Raw genomic sequence first — 19,176 nt, forward strand, 5'->3', positions numbered from 1 at the left:
ACGTTGAAAAAGCTGTGATATAAAACATGTGTAAGAAAGAGATGGAGATAAAGTGAATGAGAAGCATTAAATAAAAAAGAGAAGCATAGAGATAAAAATGGACCGACTCAGCACACCTAAAAGAATTGAAGCAGAGTAGTCAGTGGTGTAATGTACTACACATACTCAGTAATAGGGGCTGCTAGCTGTTTGTTTGGGCGTCTCTATGAATAAAGATATCATCTTCTTTCTTCTCCATTCACTCTCGTTCATTTATTATGTTTCCTTATCTTTTTAACTAACTACATTCAATTTGAACCATATATATAAAAAAAAAAGATTTTCACCTATGCATTTTGACTGCGTGATAAAATTAATTACATCTACCACATTTAAATCTTGTCTTTAACAAAAAGTATGACTGTGTCAAAGCTACACCAATGATTCGGAGCTTGAGTTAATTAAAGGCAAAGAAAAGAATTACTCCATTCGTAGACTCGTAGGATGATCTACTCGATTCAGTCTATAGACCAAAAGCCAAACAGTAACGTTTAAAACAATTTTACAGCTTTTTAGATGTTATTTTTTCTAATTTTAATTTTTCTTAAAAATATGATAATCCCAATAATCAATCTTCACAATGACAACTTTAATTGTGAAATAAACAAAAAGGAGGCCACTTTTTTTTATTTTTATAAAAAACTCAAACCCCACCATTTTCTCCTGCTTCTTCTTTATCTTTCTCCCCACACCCCAGTCTCTCTAGTATCTTCTTTACATTAAAAATCTCAAAAACTTTTCATTTCCTTCTCATAAAACAAATTTTGTTGTACTCATCACTACAAAGAAGAAGAAGATGATCAACGGTCTGAAAAGAACGTTTTGGAGTTCCATACATAAAAAGAAAGATGACGATGATTCACTTGATCGTCAAAAAACATCAACTTCAAGATTCGGGTTTTTCTCTAACCCGTCTACCCCAAGGTCCGATACCCGACCCGATTCTTCTACCCTTCGTTGTCAGAGTTGGTCTGCTATAGCCGGTGGTGTCACTGCTACTCCTTCTTCACCGTCTCTTCCCGCTAGTCCCAAGCTTCAATGCAGAACTTCCGGTGACGTAACTCCGACTAGAAACAGAAGCCCTCTCTCTCTTCTCAGCGTATCTTCTTCTTCTTATTCTTCTACACCTTCCTCACCTAAATCTCCGGCGAGTTTCTCTCTCCTCAAATCAAAACTCTGTTTCACCAAAGTAAGAATCCAAAAACAAACAAAAATGAGATTTTTTTATTTATTTTAAAAACTCAAAGTTCACATTTTTAACGTTTATGTGTTATGATGAAAACAGAGTGGTAGCATAAGCAGCAAATGTGGGATTTGTTTACAAACAGCTAAAGCAGGAAGAGGAACTGCGATTTTCACGGCGGAGTGTTCTCACACGTTTCATTTCCCCTGCGTAACTTCACGCACCGGTGATCGGAATCTACTCTCCGACTGCCCTGTTTGTGGTGCCTCATGGAGAGATACCTCACTTCTCCCTCCTCTGTTTCTCTCTTCTCCTCTCCACGAGCTTGACACTAAATCTCCGAAATCAGGATCCGAATCCGACTCCAGGATCCGAGAATCAAAACCCACCAACAAGTCCTTACGAGTCTACAACGACGACGAGCCTTTAGTTTCATCTCCAATCTCTCGTACCGGTGGTTTCAACACCATACTTGAATCAGACGAGAACGAAGACGACGACGAAGAAGATAACGGAGAATTCAAAGGGTTTTACGTTAACACGCCGTCACCGTTAACGGATTCCGTTAATGGACACGTGGACGTTAAGCTGTCTTCAGAAGCTGCAATTGTTGCGGCTGCGAGAGGTTGCGAGACTTACTCTGTTCTGATGAAAATCAAATCTCCGACGTTACCGACGGCGGCGCGTAGATCTCCGGTTGATTTAGTAACGGTGTTAGACGTCAGCGGAGGGAAGATTGAGACGGTGAAGCGAGCGATGAGGCTCGTGATCTCGTCTCTACGGGAGACGGATCGTTTGTCGATGGTTTCGTTCTCGTCGAGCTCGAAACGCTTGTCGCCGTTGCGGCGGATGACGGCGAACGGAAGGAGATTAGCTAGAAGAATCGTCGACGAAATCTCCGGCGACGGCGACGGGATGAGCGTTAACGATGCGGTTAAGAAAGCGGCTAAAGTGATCGAAGATCGCCGCCAGAAAAATCTCTTCACCACCATCTTCGTGTTAACGGACCGTAAAGCCCAACATCAGGCCCAATTAGCCCAGCAAGATTTTGTGACGTCCACGCGGTTCTCTCACTTGGAGATCCCGACGCACACTGTGTGGCTCGGCGCGTGTAATCATGATGACGTGTTTGCTAAACGGATTAAGAGTCTGTTGAGTTTGTCTGTTCAGGATCTTACTTTAAACCTCGGATTAGTTTCCGGGTCGGGTCAAGGAGAGGTGACGTCGGTTTATTCGTTATCGGGTCGACCTGTTTGGCTTGGATCCGGGTTGATTCGGTTGGGTGACATGTACGGCGATGAAGAAAGAGAAGTGTTGGTGGAACTCAAATCACCTCCGTCTAATAGTAGATCACAGAGAATCATGACCGTCCGATCTCGCCACGTGGATCCTACGACTCAGGAGATTAGACACTGTGAAGATCGAGCGGTTACGATACCGCGTCCCATCGCCGTCAGATCATCATCGTCTAACTCTAACATCGCAAGGCTGAGGAACCTCCACGTCAGCACACGTGCCCTAGCCGAGTCTAGGCGGCTGACCGAAGTCAATGATCACTCCGGGGCTGAGCGGATGCTGACGTCAGCCAGAGCTTTGTTGGTGCAATACGGTTTGAGCTCGAGTGAGGCGAGCTTACGTGGTTTGGAAGCTGAGCTGGCAGAATTGAACCGATTGAGAGGTAGACACGTGGCGGTGAAGAGTCCAGAGCCGGTGGTTCAGAAGAGTGAGCCGCTTACGCCTACATCAGCGTGGAGAGCAGCTGAGAGATTGGCTAAAGTGGCGATCATGAGGAAACATATGAATAGAGTCAGTGACCTCCATGGATTCGAAAATGCTAGATTTTAGTTTCTTTCTGTTTTATGTAATTTTGCTGTTTTTACCATTTTTTCTTCTTTTTTATGACTTAAGTTTTGTAATGGTGTGTGATACAAAGAAAAAAAATACAAAGGTATATGATAAATGAAAATTTTATGGAAATCAGTTTTGTATGTACAACTCTGTAGTAGGGGTCAATTTTTTTAAAAAAGTGGTAGGGGCTAACTCTCCATTATAGTTTACAAAATATAAAATAAAATTGGTTTAACTTAATAATAACTCTAAACTTTTCAACGGAGGAATTTGGGATTTGCTTTTGTCTCATGTACTTTGTACATTGAATAAAAACTCATGATGATTGTTCATTTTTCTCTTTTATTGCTACTTTTTTGTGCCTCTGTTATGTTCCCCATTATATAATTTCACAATTATGTTCCCCATTAACAACTCTAGTCAATTGGTCAAAGTGAAGTGGAAATTTTTAGATGAGTGCTCCATTGTTTTTGGTACGTTTAATTTGGATAGATATATAGTATGTCATATGTGCTCTCTCCACTAAAATCCACAATAAAGAATGATATACATTGAACTATATTCCTAATAGCTCCCTTTTCTCCTTCAGCCTCAGGCACATATTCTGAAAACTGAAAGCTGAGATAATTAAACTTTAATTTGTAAAATGTCGAAGGCTCTAATACGTACAGCTGAAGAAGTACTAAAGTCCTGCCAATCTAAAGAGGCAAATACGGAGGATGTAAATATAATTGTTTTGATAAATACTAGTTATTTTTAATAAGAACAATACTTGGGTTCACCCCTAGGGGTGAACCTCTCCATTCACCCCCTTATAAAATAAGGAAATAAAATATGTATATATTATTATAAAATTAAAAAATTTAAACCGCTCTTTAATAAACCCAAACCGACATATATAAAATCTAAACCCTAACTATCTCATTTGTGAACCTAAACCGATATATAATTTCGTTCTACTTGTAAAATCTAAACCCTAACCATCTCATTTGTGAACCCAAACCGACATATAATTTTGTTCTAATCGTGAAATCTAAACCCTAACATCTCATTTGTGAACCCAAACCGACATATAATTTTGTTCTACTTGTAAAATCTAAACCCTAACCATCCCATTTGTGAATCCAAACCGACATATAATTTCATTCTAATTGTAAAATCTAAATCCTAACCACCTCATTTGTAAACCCAAACCGACATATAATTTCGTTTTAGTTGTAAAATCTAAACCCTAACCACTTCATTTGTAAACCCAAACCGACATATAATTTTATTCTAATTTTAAAAATCTAAACCAATCCAATATTTAAATTTCCTTAATTAAAAGTATACAGAATTTGTTTCCTTAATTTGATTTGCTTTTTAATTTAATTTTGATTTATTTTTTAAATGAAATATTAAATGGAAGATTCTGATTGGCTGAGAGAAGAGGGGGTGAATGGAGAGCTTCACCCCTAGGGGTGAACCTAAGTATTTTTCTTTTAATAATAACTTAAATATGAAACTACAATCAATAAATTTTTAAAAAATAGTAAAAAACAAATTGGTGCGATGATGATATGTAAATTAGAAGAGACCCTGTTTCTGTGATTTGTCTGATGTAGGCTTTTATCTATTATTGGATGTGATTCCAGTTACAACATATACTTTGGACATATCACATATGTATAGTGAACGTGATCAAGTGTATAATAATAACACAACTTCTAAACTAGTTTTGCAATATAAAAGAATTTCTATATTCAGAAAGTTTTTAACAAACAAACAAACAGCAACATCCAAAAAAAAAAAACACATTCTTATGGGATGTCCAATCATCTAAAACTTCCATCTTTGTACACAAAAGCCCCATCTTTTAAAAACTTGCTGAAAAAGAAACAGAACAAAAGGTTACATTTTGACACAGATATCACCGATTCAGAACTTTTGGTTCCAGTTCACCGGTCATACATTTTAAAAGTGCAACTGCCGACACTTTGAGATGTCGACATCAGTCGGGCAATAAGGACACTTGAAAGAAGACTTAGAGCCATTCTTTGACATTTTGTTAATCGTCTGCTTGCAAAGCACATGTCCACAAGACATCATCATTGGAGGATTCTCATCACTTGACTGTTCCTTAGATACTGGACAGACAAACACCGAATGGAACTGAAACTCCTCTGACAGTTGTGCATCTACAGGTAGTTGTTCCATGTTCTGCCAATCAAGCTTCTTGTTCGCCATCACGTTCATGTATTTCAATAGCACTGGTAACGTTTGTGTACCCGCTGCTAAAGTTATACTCAACGCGCTTTCAGATGATTCACCTAGTAGGTTGCAGTACTGCCGTGTCAGCTCTTTGACTGCGTTGTTCCATAGAGCTGGGGAGAGAAACTCGGAGTAGGGTGATTTATCGAGTTTCCTGTTCCATAAAAGAGAACACATGAGCTTCTGGATCTCAGGGAGGCAGCTATCAGCAAATGTGGCGATATGTTTTCTCGCGTAGTTGATAGCTTCTTTGGAGCTTTTCCCTTGTGCTATCTCCAAAAAGTGTAGACTATGTAGCTTCATCTCGAGATCAGACCTTGCTTGCTTTAGTTTGTCCGAGTTTAAAACCGCCCAGTTAAGAGCAGGTTCAAGATCTCTTCTCTTCATAGCTTCTAATATCTGATACATTTCCACAAAAGATTGTCTCGTGGAACACTCGGATTCGCCAGTTTCAGCAACGAAACAGTCACCGATGTCAAACATCCCTTGACGGTAGAAAAAGTTGGCGATAATCTGGTTCACGATATGAGTATCGAACTCTGCATTGTTTCTGTAAGCCTTTGATATGTCTGGATTCAGTTGCTTCTCAAGAACTTTCGGGTACTTGGTGAGAGCCACGTGTAGTTCTTTCTCAGCAGCTTCAAGTTGAGTGATTGGTGAAATCTCAACAAACGCTTTCTTCACATCAGCGATAATAGATCTATGATCAAGATCAGAGGGAGTCTCCTTTATTAGACTCAAGGCCTTGTCGATTTCTTGAGAGAGCAAGTGAACAATCTCATTGGTTTTGCTATAAGAGAGTTTCTGCTTGGTGGCAACACGATCAAACGCATCCTTAATGCTCTTTAGCTCCATTATCAGATAATCAAATCACTCGAAATAAGAATCAAAAAAACCTGAGAGACATTGGTGAAATCCTCAAAAAGTCAATATCTCAGTCTCAACCAAAAATAGACACTTTCTTATAAGTAAGATTCAAAGACTACAGATCTCAAAAGTCTCTAAATTGATTCAAAATCAAACCAATACATTAAAAGATCGATCAAATCTTAAGAATCCATTACGTCGATAACAGAGGATCCAAAGTTACGTTTTTTTATTTATGTATTCAACTCAATTGAAGGAAGGAAGAATCAAACCAAAGAATAAACAGATTCAGACAAAAACGAATTCCAGAAATCAAAGATCTTGATCAGTTTTCAAACTAAAGATTCTAAATCTATCAAAGACAGAACAAAAACGAAATCCAGGAAATGGAACAAAGACTATTATTAAGTTATTACAATACACAAACAAAAGAAGTGAATCGTACCTGAAATCGATAAAGGTAAGAAGAAGATGAAGTTGGTGGATCAAATTAAGACACGAACCGATGAACAAAAGAGGAAACAAAAAAANAATTCCTTTTTTTTTTTTTTTTTTTTTTTTTTTTTTTTTTTTTGGGTTCTTTATTTTCTTCTTTCTTCTCATCATCACACACACTCTTTCAGAGATTATTATTATCCTTACCAATCACGGAGAAACCATCACGTGTTATTGTGAAAGAACTAATCTCAGCCGTTGGATTGGTAAAAATGTTGTGTGGAGTATACTACAGACGATTTCCAGCTCTTAGTGATGATATTTGGGTCTTCTGAACTTAAGCCCATTATCTATTTTAAGGCCCAATTATAGTCAAAAACTGAGATCCAATGCTTTGGTTTACAAATAAAAGTCCGAAAGCTGATGGACCAACATACTAAATAATTTACAAAAACGTCCAACTTCGTGACAGGGACTTGAAATTCGTAATCGTATTTAATAACCGATTGGTTTTGAATTTTCGTTTAGTTTATAAATATCGCTATTAACACTTATTAAAGTGTGTATAGTAATGTTTTATCAAACCATTTAAATAGCAAAGTAGTACGTAGGAACCACAAAACTTTTCAAATAATTTAGAGATCTAACATGGAAAAAATTGTGTTAAAAACTATATAATTAGACAAAATTAGAAAATCATATAGTACTATTCTTTTGCTATTATCAAATCATATATTTTGATATATATATAGGTATATACACACACAGATTCTATATAGAGTGTTTTCTTTCGTGTGATTGGTTTTTTTATATACAAACTCGCACAGAAACGAATATGTATAGGGGAGAAAATAGTGCGTTTCAATTATGACATCAGTAGAAAACTATCTTTGTGAAGTGAACTGTGAAAATTGAGATAACCGAGAAAAGAAAAAGAGAGAAGAGTGAATCGGCCTCCCCCACAAAGAGACAAAATTGGAATCTGTAATGGGAATGTAACTGCTTACACAATTAATATAAGAGTAAAGAACCAATGAACATTCAAAAAGTAAATTTCGAAGTACTAACCACTCCCTTGCACATGTTTAATATACAGTGTTGCCTTCCATTTTTAAGAAGAGATAGTGTTTTCTTTTCAAAATGGGTTATCCGATAGAAATCGTCTGATCTTAATATCTTAAAAAAATGGTTGAAACTATGATATATATGATTTATTCGTGGTCAGAGAGATTAGTATTATTTATACTAGTATGAAAAAACGATAGAGAGATTGTTTTGGTTAGTTAATAAACACAAAATTAATTCATCTTTTTGGAATTTGGGTCATTGATGTGAACATCTATCAGTCACGGCCTAGACCGACAACCCAAAAATATATTGTCATGAAACTTTCATGGGTACTCTCTCCCGTGAGTCGTGGTCTCTCTCCATCGCGATAATATATGTGCCAACATCGTAAAGACTTTTTTCTCCAACCAATAAAAAGAAAACTCTCTATTCCAAATAAGCTAAATTTCAACGAAAGACTTTAATTTTTGCTTAACGTTTTTCTATATTCTTTGATTTTTCAAAACTCTAAAACCAATCATAATTAAAGTCAATCAGCCGATCGGGTTCGAGACTATTAAAGTTAGATAAAATTAATTTTTCAGTTTATATAGGGCTAATATTGTCAATAGTTTGTTGATTAAAAAAATATTATTATAAAAAATACGAATTTTGATCTAAAATAACACTCAGATTTAAACCAAAAAAATTAGTCAGGTCATAGTCATACATACATGTTTGAATGAGTTACGTTGTAATAAACAAATCTTTAATTTGTGATGAAAATGCAAATCTCGTGAGACTTTGTGCATGATGAAATGATATAGGACGTGGTGCTTTATGACTTGTGCACCTTTTTAATCATATCAAGATCCGAACCGTAGATTCTTGCCTCAGTTTTTTTTTTTTTTTATAATAATTAGTTACACTTTAGTTTTATTATTGTTGTCTTCATTAGCCTGCGCCCATACTTGCATGCAAATTGCATAGTCTCTGATAAAAATTATTCTCCTTCGCTTTTGGGCTCAGAAAGCTGGTTGTAGAATCATCTCTAATTATTGATAAACTAATTACAAAATCAAGTGATGAACATAAAACAATTAATTCTGAAACGACACGTGAAGAAGGTACGTAGTTGTAATTGTGTGAATATATATAACAATCATCATGTTCATGTTCGTAACGTTCCACTGTTGTAATTTCCTGATTCATACAATATAGTACTTGATTATTAGTAGTATAAATTAGGATACGTACGTATTTGTGGGTATGATATATATGTTCAACTTCCTTCCTTGCGTGTCCTCTCACGAATCCACTTGCTTTGAGATGCGTGCCCATCTCCTAAAATACACAGTCGGAGCTCTATGTCTATCTTTTTCGATATGCCTAAACGATCAAACGCATTTAAAAAAAAAAAAAAAAACACCTTCACAAGTGGAACAGACACATCTACTATAGTAACACTTACTAGTAAAAGTAATTTTGTAATAAATGACACTTGCGAAAATGATTTTACCATTACATGATTGAGACGTCGTCCACGTCGATGATCAAAAACGTAAAAATCATATTTTACCATTTTGCAAACTCACTTAAAATTTTTTTTTTTTAAATAATCAAGTTGAATATAAAAAAATGCAAGTTGGCTCACACTACACACTTGATTTCTTTCGTTTTTTTTCTTAAGAATTTATTTCCCATCTGAACTAATTTAGATAAAATTAATTAATCTGATTTAATACTAGTTAAAAAAAAAAGTCAAATCTTATCCTTGATTTCTCAAAATTAAAAGTTGAATTTCATACCATAGCCGTACGTAGCCGAGCTATCGAGTTTTTTTTTTCAAACAAACAAAAAAAAAAAACAGAAATATGTTCTTACAAAAATAAATTTACAAAATAAATTATTTTACATTATCGTGTGGGGACATATCTTAAATGGTATAGTCATCTTTATCAGACCAGCGGTTATGATGTTAAAATAGAGAAAATAAAAAAAATGAAGGCTCCTCCTAGGAGAGGAGAAAGATAGATAGATCTTAACCATGGTTAAGCTCTCTCCGGTTAAATACAAACCATGGTTTAAAAAATCTCCAACCTTTAAAAACCCCACGAACTCTGCCTTCTTCTCTTCACATTAATCTTCGCATCGTTTTTTGTTTTTGTATCATCATCATCTCTTCCCTTTAAATGATCTTTTCCTCTGATCATTAATCTCTTTCTCAGTCTTCTTGTTTCTTGATCTCTCTCTCTCTCTGTCTCTCCGGTAAATAACAAACGTCGTCGATGATTTCAATATCTCTAATGAAATGATCACGATGAACTTTTTGTATAACTCTGTTTTCGTGTTGTGGTGGTAATAATTTACAGGAAACGGTGAAAAAGATGTCTGGCAGTAACGGAAATGCTACAAACGGTGACGGAGGGTTTAGTTTCCCGAAAGGACCGGTGATGCCGAAGATAACGACCGGAGCAGCAAAGAGAGGTACCGGAGGAGTATGCCATGACGATAGTGGTCCGACGGTGAATGTATCAACCATCGATGAGCTTCACTCCTTACAAAAGAAACGTTCTGCTCCTACCACACCGATCAACCAAGGAGCCGCCGCTGCTTTTGCCGCTGTTTCCGAGGAGGAGCGCCAGAAGATTCAGCTTCAATCTATCAGGTTACCATATAATAATAACATCTTCATTCACATACTATAAGATTATTTCACACGTAATATAAAAATATTTAGTAATTTAGCTAAATATTTCAAACGTGATATACACTAAACTTGGAAAATTATGAATTACACTTTCTTCCTTTAATTCTGCAAATATCATTAATTTTTTTTGCTTAGTAATTCAAAGAAAAATTAAATGCTCTTTGCTCTATATCGTGACTATTATTACCGAACAAATTAATAATTTTAATGGACATGACACGTGGAATAAAATGACACGTGGAAAATAATATAATATTGTTGGGATTGTGAACAGTGCATCGTTAGCGTCGTTAACGAGAGAGTCAGGACCAAAGGTGGTGAGAGGAGATCCGGCGGAGAAGAAAGCCGACGGTTCAACTACTCCGGCGTATGCTCACGGCCAACATCATTCTATTTTTTCTCCGGCTACTGGTGCCGTCAGTGATAGCTCCTTGAAGTTTACTCACGTCCTCTACAACCTTTCCCCTGCAGGTTTTACAAATAACCCAAAAAAATCCAAACTTGATTAGATTGGTTTCTGATTTTTTTGTTTTGTTGGGTTTGTAGAGCTGTATGAGCAAGCTATCAAGTATGAGAAAGGTTCGTTTATCACTTCTAATGGAGCTTTGGCGACGCTTTCTGGTGCTAAGACTGGTCGTGCTCCGAGGGATAAGCGTGTTGTTAGAGATGCTACTACTGAGGATGAGCTTTGGTGGGGAAAGTGAGTATTCTGATCGATGGAGGTTTCGGGGTTTATTATATACTCTGTTTTTTTTTGTTTACTGATTTTTGTGTGTTTTGATTTTGGTTTAGGGGTTCGCCTAACATTGAGATGGATGAGCATACGTTCATGGTGAACAGAGAAAGAGCTGTTGATTACTTGAACTCCTTGGAAAAGGTATAAATTTGAAAACTTTGGATCTAAGTTACGGATATGAATTTGATGTTTTTGTTTTGGTTTTATTTTAGGTCTTTGTTAATGATCAGTACTTGAATTGGGATCCGGAGAACAGAATCAAAGTTAGGATTGTCTCAGCTAGAGCTTACCATTCACTGTTTATGCACAACATGTAAGAAAAAAAGTGTCCTTTGTATATCAACCATCGTTGTTGTACCTTCGAGGTTTGGGTTTTGGGTGAAAGAAAGCAACAATTTAGCAAACAAAATTGGTAACTGTTGAGGGGTGGCTGGCAGGTGTATTCGACCAACTCAGGAGGAGCTTGAGAGCTTTGGTACTCCGGACTTTACTATATACAATGCTGGACAGTTTCCGTGTAACCGTTACACTCATTACATGACTTCGTCTACTAGCGTGGACCTTAATCTGGCTAGGAGGGAAATGGTTATACTTGGCACTCAGTATGCCGGGGAAATGAAGAAGGGTCTTTTCAGTGTTATGCATTACCTTATGCCTAAGCGTCGGATTCTCTCCCTTCATTCTGGTTGCAATATGGGAAAAGATGGAGATGTTGCTCTCTTCTTTGGACTTTCAGGTATAGTAATTCAAACACCATGTTTTGGTGATATGATAGTAGGAAGTTAAGTAAAATGATACAATATAATTACCCTGGACTGACTTGAAACCTGCGTATGTTGAAATCACCTTGCGAATTGAGATTTTATTTGTTTTCTATATATGTTGATTTTTAGGTACCGGGAAGACGACTTTGTCTACGGATCACAACAGGTATCTGATTGGAGATGATGAGCATTGCTGGACTGAGACTGGTGTTTCGAACATTGAGGGTGGATGCTATGCTAAATGTGTTGATCTTTCGAGGGAGAAGGAGCCTGATATCTGGAACGCCATCAAGTTTGGAACAGGTAGAAAGATGAATTTTCTTGAGAAAAAAAGTCAATTCAGTTGATATTAACAATAATAAGGTTGTCATTGCGTTGCAGTTTTGGAAAATGTTGTGTTTGATGAGCACACGAGAGAAGTGGATTACACTGATAAATCTGTTACAGGTAAAAAGAATTGTTATTTCTTTTGGTCTCTCTTGTTTCCTACCATTAATAGAATGATCATCGTTGATTCTCCTTGGTTGCAGAGAACACACGTGCTGCGTACCCGATTGAGTTCATTCCGAATGCGAAAATACCTTGTGTTGGTCCACACCCGAAAAATGTGATACTTCTGGCTTGTGATGCCTTTGGTGTTCTTCCACCAGTGAGCAAGCTGAATCTGGCACAAACCATGTACCACTTTATCAGTGGTTACACTGCTCTGGTATGAACCAAAGCAAAGTCTTTATTTTTCCTTTGGATTAGTCTATATAGAAACCTTAAAGCAAAGTTGTGCAACATATATAGGTTGCTGGCACAGAGGACGGCATTAAGGAGCCAACAGCAACATTCTCAGCTTGTTTTGGTGCAGCTTTCATAATGTTGCATCCAACAAAGTATGCAGCTATGTTAGCTGAGAAGATGAAGTCACAAGGTGCTACTGCTTGGCTCGTGAACACTGGTTGGTCTGGTGGCAGGTATAGAAACCGAGACATAATACAAAACTGCCTGGTTGCGCGTGTTTGTAGGATATGAACATGATCTGTTTTACGTTTTGTTTTTGCAGCTATGGTGTTGGAAACAGAATCAAGCTGGCATACACTAGGAAGATCATTGATGCAATCCATTCAGGAAGCCTGTTGAAGGCAAACTACAAGAAAACTGAAATCTTTGGATTTGAAATCCCAACTGAGATCGAAGGGATACCATCAGAGATCTTGGACCCTATCAACGCCGTAAGTTTCTGCAAAATCTCTAATATATGATAATGGTAGTAAGTGATGATGATGAACCATACAGTATTTGTTGATTTTGGGATATATGAAAAATGCAGTGGTCGGATAAGAAGGCACACAAGGAAACATTGGTGAAACTGGGAGGTCTGTTCAAGAAGAACTTCGAGGTTTTTGCTAACCATAAGATGGGTGTGGATGGTAAGCTCACTGAGGAGATTCTCGCCGCTGGTCCTATCTTCTAGAAATCGAAAAGAACGAGAAATCTATTGTTCTGAAATAAATGAATCTTGTGTTTTTGTTGTGTCAAAGAGAATAGAAAATTTGATATGAAGTGGTCTTGAAAAAAAAAAGAAATTTCAAATTGTGGTGGAGATTTATGAATATGATTTACCATAATATATATGTAATTTGATTACTCTATTATGTATTATCTAATATCTATCATCATTTATTATGTTAATTCTCCAAGAATACAAGGAAAAATGGACATCAAAACTCGCAAGAAATCATCAGTCTTTCAACATGGATCACTAATCTCCACCACGGTAGCAAACATAGACACCCGCAGATCCCATCTCCATCTTCACAATCTTGTTGTTGGTATAACTGGCTAAATTTATTATACAATTTAGTATTATATAAAATCATAAAAATTTTAAAACAAAAAAAATAATTTTAAAAGAAGACTTTTTTAAAATCCATGAAATAATATATTTTTTAAAAAAATTTAGAAACTTAAATGCAAAATCTACGTAACAATGTAAAAACAACTTGAATTAATGGAATCTCTAACGATCAATTGACTAGGTCAAATGACAGGATCCAAAATCCGGTTAGTTCTCATATTGTATTATAAATTTATTATCCAAGTTTCTATTATTAAAATATTTAATTTTTTTTAATTAAAACAAAAACTTTGAAAATCAATAAGAAAAAGTTAAATGTTTTTAAAACTTTAAAAACTTGAATACAAAGTTTTTGTTTAAAATCCATTAAAAAAAATTTAAAAACTTGAATGCAAAATCTACATAACAATGTAAAAACAAGTTGAATTTATAGAATCTCTAACGATCAACTGACTAGGTCAAATGACAGGATTCAAAATCCGGTTAGTTCCTACATTGTATTGTAAATTTATTATCCAAGTTTCTATTATTAAAACAGTAAAAAAGATTTTTTTAAAAAATTAAAACAAAAACTTTGAAAATCAGAGAGTGAAAAAATTAAATGTTTTTAAAATTTTAAAACTAATTAATTTTTCTAAATCGAGAAACTGACCTTGTTTTTAATGGGCTGGGAAAGTTGTTGTTGGGCTTTGAACATGGATTGCTAATCTCCACCACCGTCACGGGCAAACGTAGACACTCGTAGATCCATCCCACCTTCACAATCAATCTCGTGCGTCTCTTTGGTCATCCGACTCATCTCCGTCGATGATCTAGCACGCACCTCCTCTGTATTCTTCGTAGACTTTCTAAGACACCGCAGACTTTACGACGAACCGAAGAAGAAGAGGAGATTGATCGCTTGCACATACAACTACGATCTCGCTCGGGGTGATTGTAAACGAAGGGCTCATCGTCGTTTCTTATTGGCGCGCGATCGAAGAAGAGATATCACACATACGTCTACGATCTCGTTCCGACGTGATTGTAAACGATGATTTCTTGTTAGCGAAGAAGAGAGATCGCTGGCACATGCTTTTACGATCTCGGTCGGTGTGATTTTGTAAAACGTAAGGGATCATCGTTTCTTGTTAGCGAAGACGACGAAGAGCAATGGCTCAAAAGAGAAGCAGAGGAAGAAGGAATCGAAGAAGAGAATGCTGAAAAAGAAAAACAGAGCATGTGATTGATTTCTCTGGTTTGTGATTGATGATCAGATTGATACTAAAACACGATTAGACAAAAGAGTAGAGACGCGAGAGACTATCCTTGTATATTTATAGACCTAGGGTTTCATCAAAGTTTCCTTTTTTATTTTTTAATTATTTACTTTATATATATTTTTTTTACCTTCTGGTTTTCAAGATTCCATTATTTCTCACAAAAGTTCCAGAGCAAACTTAAGTTATCTATCTACTACTACAGTCTTACAAAAATAAAAAATAAATGCGTTATGATTTGATGACTCATCATGTGTATCTGGCAATTATCAAACCGTTAATTCTGTTTATTGAACATTGTGCTCTCTGCATAGCTCCTTTGTATTAGACTTGGTGGATGTATGATTTGTCTCTTCTCTACTGTTATTCTAAAGAGGCGCAAGGTTCGAGATAAGAACCAAAGTCACCCTCTGTGATGAACAAGATCAAAGACTACACTAACCTTGTTTTCATTGTCTGACACTTCATATAAAGGTTCTTCTTACACAAGTCACGTAACCAATATCAGAACTCTGCATCTCTGGTTTTCAAAGATCCCTTGCTTATATATATCCACGGACTCAGATTACTCGGAATACAGAGCAAAGATGTTTAATTTTAAACCCTAATTTTGTAGCTTTTCCTAAAGTTGATCGATTTATTTTTGACATTGCTTGCTGTTGATATATCTTTAACGATGTTTTTATGTTAGTGAATTACACCATATTGAATTAAACTTCTTTTGACTTGCAGACAGACACTTACTATGACAAATTGAAAAAGTTATCTTCCAGGAAAAAAGTTGCAAAGCGGAAAACACTACTATTGCTATTTGCTACAACCTCAAAGTCACAAAGTTGTATTGTCTGGTTTTGTTTTGTCTTTATGTTTAGAGTATTAGCATTGAGCTGATTAATCTGACTCTGTTTTTACCAAAATTCTGTTTGCAGCTTTGGTCCTTTCTCAGAAAGACAGTGACAAATCCTAGACAACAAAGTGTAAAACAGAGAAAGGTTTGTACGGAACTCTCAAGGTCTCAGATGGAAGTGGAACCCATTGCCTCTAAAGAAACACCATTGAAGCGAGCTCAAAATTACTTTTTTTTTTCCCTCCGATGCTGCTAATAATCAGATTAATTATAGAGCTCTACGCAAGAATTCTGTTTTCTTTATTTGGCAGTGGCATTGCCTTCTAAACCAATCGCTTTGGATGCTATATAACAGAGTTTTGAAGTCTTCTTTTGGTTCATGATTTCAAGTTTGATTAGGTCAAAAGAGTTAGGATTAGGATGAAACAGTGTTATCAAATCCATAGCAAATCTACAGCGAATCCATCAATTATAAGGTCAGTATATGCTCTAAATCCATCAACCAACATGTAACTCCAGAGAGAGAAAATAATTGAAAAATGTCAATTAGTGTCACTAGAAGGTTTCTTAATTACATGACATATGCCAACAGTATATAATAAGGTTTCTCTGTTGGATTCTATAATACCAATTTGTTTGTATCTGTTTGTTCTCTTTCATTTCAATTAGGGTTTGACTTCAAAACTAATTATGCTTTCACGTTAACCAATGATACGGATCGAGGAATCATAATTATTTACTAGTAGTATTTTAGATCTTGAGATATGAAAAATAAGATTTTCATTTTAATTTTAGCCTAATCTATTATAATGCACGTGGAGCTTTCAAAAGAATAATACAGTATAAATTAGTGTATAAATTTGTTTATGTAGAACAGTAAATACTAATTTTTATTTTGTTAATCGGCCAAAGTACAGTTGGTTTGGTAATGGCTGAAAGGGCTATACATTAAACAAAACAAAAACAATGAACTGAATCTGAATCTAGTTCATGGTTTACTAGTTCACAAAATGAATCTCCTGGCTCTCATCTGCTGATTTGCGTCACCAAACGTGTTTCAAAGCGGTCGCGGTCCAAACCACGATTTATATACTTTGGAAAGAACGCAACAACTGCTTTCACAACAATGTCTGTTCAACTGTTTTTACTGTTTTTTGTCAGATAGATAGAACCATCTGTGACATCATTTTGGCTCGAAGAGAGCACCCAAATTTCACAAACCTGCTTCAGCAATGGTTCGCTCATGAATGAAGTTCTGTTTCTCTTTTCACTAGGCTTTTAAAACATTTTTTTTGGGCCTCATCAAAAATCCAAAACCACTTACGCGAAGCTTTTTGTAAAGAAACTATTCACGTTAACATCAAAAAACAAACAAAAAAATGAATCTAGAGACAATTATACAACAAATCCTTACAAAGAGTACAGTGCATTCAATATTCTCCTTCAAAATCTTAAACTCTTAATATGTGATACAAACCCAAGAAACTATTTAGATACTAATAATTTGTTACTTAAGTGTCATTTTACCATTTTTCTTATGCCTTTTAATAATAAACTAAATTTAGTTATTATATAGACTATATAGTATGGTTTAAATTGATCATTAGTCAATAAAATTTGTGTTAGAAATACAAAACTACACTTTTGTGAAAAACAAAAATTCGATTTTAAAACAGGAAAAAAAAACATCACTGTAACATTCAGGTCGTGAAGAAATGGAACATAAGATCCTCCTAATCATGTCTATTGTACTTGGAGCTTTTGAAAAGGAATAATACTAACTATTATATTAACTTCTATGCAAAATACTACTAAATTTTGTTTGCAGGAGCCGAGATGCTTCTATCATGGAGCGTAGTAGTCGAGGAAAAAAAGAGAGATTAGCTGTAAGTGAACTGGCTTTTATTTCAATTAGTATTAGATTATAAATAGCCCACGTGCGTTTTGTTTGCCTAGCTTTAGGATTTCTATGAAGTTCATTATAGTTTTGATAGATCATCTTGAATTTAATTTACATGAGTGCTAACCTTTTTAGTAAGTTCTTACTATATTCAGAACAGCACGTTTGCACAAGACACAAGGCACATGAGTCGCACCACCGCTCACGAAAGTGTCGAACTAAGAAATTACCTTAATGTCAAACTATTTTGAGTGGATGGAAGTCGTAGATATTAATTATATTTTTAAATATAAATGTTTTGAGGTTTAATTTATACGCCCATCGCGTCTAATCTGCAGCATATATAGACAGTCTTGGTGATGATATTGATACAAATATTAGTTTAACGCTTTACACCAATCAATTCAATCATATTGATATTACCTTGAAACTTAACCTTGCATCCTTAATTGCGTCTAAAATTTTCTTCACTCTTTTTGAAAATCAAACCAAATGGAAATATTTAAATGTCGTAACAATGGCCTAACCGATACCATTATTTAAAAAGAATACTATAAAATCTTCGGGAGATCTTTGGTTGGTGCCACATTGAGTTTACATAACAAAAGTATTAAACTAACAAACATTGGTTTATAAATTTCTAGACTATATATTTTTGGACCCACCATTTCATTATGTAAAGTTTCCTTGTCCTCTTGACTATTTTTGAAAATTTCTCTAAAACCAAAACATGTTTGAAAAAGGAAAATGAATCATGAAGGTTTTTTTACTAATGCCTTCTCTCGTTCTTTGTAGTTTCTTTTTTTATTCATTTTAACAGCATACACTATATTATATAGTATGATATATGATTTTTATTTCCGATAATAATAAGTTTTTGTTTTGTTTTTTGTTTTTTGTGATAAATAATAAGAAGGTTACATTCATTGGTTACTTAGATAAATTGAAATCAACCAAATCGATGATTTGTTAATAGTTATATGTTAAAATTGTATATATTCAACCCATTGATCCTGCTTAGCTCATATACTAAAAATATCTATGCATTATTAGTTTTGACACCCAAAAACTGGGAGAAAATGGAATATTATTACTTTGAGACTAAATTTTATATGTAGTAGAGTTATTACTTTTTCACGCGTACAAATTACTCCATACGCCTGTATGTCTACATATATGCATTCGACTATTCTCACACACAAATCCCAATCTCTCTCTCTCTCTCTCTCTCTCTCTCTNCTCTCTCTCTCTCTCTCTCTCTCTCTCTCTCTCTCTCTCTCTCTCTCTCTCTCTCCAAGAAGAAGGTGAGTTCAGTTCAAACTTTCTCCAATTTTTTCCTTTCTTTGGGTACAAAAATCTTCTCTGGATTTTCTAGGGCTACACCAATAAATTTCTCATTTTCTTTAGAATTCAAGAAACATAGATTACATATAACTTAAAGTTTC

At 35.3% G+C, this 19,176-nt stretch overlaps 3 protein-coding genes across 3 annotated transcripts; 2 read left to right on the plus strand and 1 right to left on the minus strand.

Moving 5' to 3' along the window:
• Positions 699–3,212, plus strand: LOC104729374. Its single transcript, XM_010448311.2, has 2 exons — positions 699–1,228; positions 1,325–3,212. The coding sequence occupies exons 1-2, from the start codon at positions 836–838 to the stop codon at positions 3,065–3,067; spliced, it is 2,136 nt and encodes a 711-aa protein (XP_010446613.1). The 5' UTR covers positions 699–835; the 3' UTR covers positions 3,068–3,212.
• LOC104729375 (protein RMD5 homolog A-like) lies at positions 4,794–6,714 on the minus strand. Its single transcript, XM_019233330.1, has 2 exons — positions 6,631–6,714; positions 4,794–6,215 (listed from the first exon to the last, which is right to left on the minus strand). Exon 2 carries the CDS (start codon positions 6,173–6,175, stop codon positions 5,024–5,026), a length of 1,152 nt encoding a protein of 383 aa, XP_019088875.1. The 5' UTR covers positions 6,176–6,215; positions 6,631–6,714; the 3' UTR covers positions 4,794–5,023.
• Positions 9,806–13,519, plus strand: LOC104729376 (phosphoenolpyruvate carboxykinase [ATP]). Its single transcript, XM_010448313.2, has 13 exons — positions 9,806–9,937; positions 10,042–10,337; positions 10,654–10,850; positions 10,926–11,079; positions 11,172–11,256; positions 11,328–11,428; positions 11,553–11,851; positions 12,009–12,182; positions 12,261–12,326; positions 12,410–12,588; positions 12,672–12,841; positions 12,931–13,099; positions 13,198–13,519. Exons 2-13 carry the CDS (start codon positions 10,057–10,059, stop codon positions 13,339–13,341), a joined length of 2,019 nt encoding a protein of 672 aa, XP_010446615.1. The 5' UTR covers positions 9,806–9,937; positions 10,042–10,056; the 3' UTR covers positions 13,342–13,519.

This window comes from Camelina sativa, chromosome 12, assembly GCF_000633955.1.
Source record: "Camelina sativa cultivar DH55 chromosome 12, Cs, whole genome shotgun sequence".
In the NCBI taxonomy this organism is placed as follows: Eukaryota; Viridiplantae; Streptophyta; class Magnoliopsida; order Brassicales; family Brassicaceae; genus Camelina; species Camelina sativa.

Coding starts and splice junctions, on each gene's coding strand:
- LOC104729374 (XM_010448311.2), top strand. CDS start 836: ATGATCAACGGTCTGAAAAGAACGTTTTGGAGTTCCATACATAAAAAG. Junction 1,229..1,324: donor CAAAACTCTGTTTCACCAAA/GTAAGAATCCAA, acceptor TGATGAAAACAG/AGTGGTAGCATAAGCAGCAA.
- LOC104729375 (XM_019233330.1), bottom strand. CDS start 6,175: ATGGAGCTAAAGAGCATTAAGGATGCGTTTGATCGTGTTGCCACCAAG.
- LOC104729376 (XM_010448313.2), top strand. CDS start 10,057: ATGTCTGGCAGTAACGGAAATGCTACAAACGGTGACGGAGGGTTTAGT. Junction 11,080..11,171: donor GATGAGCTTTGGTGGGGAAA/GTGAGTATTCTG, acceptor ATTTTGGTTTAG/GGGTTCGCCTAACATTGAGA. Junction 11,429..11,552: donor TCACTGTTTATGCACAACAT/GTAAGAAAAAAA, acceptor GGTGGCTGGCAG/GTGTATTCGACCAACTCAGG.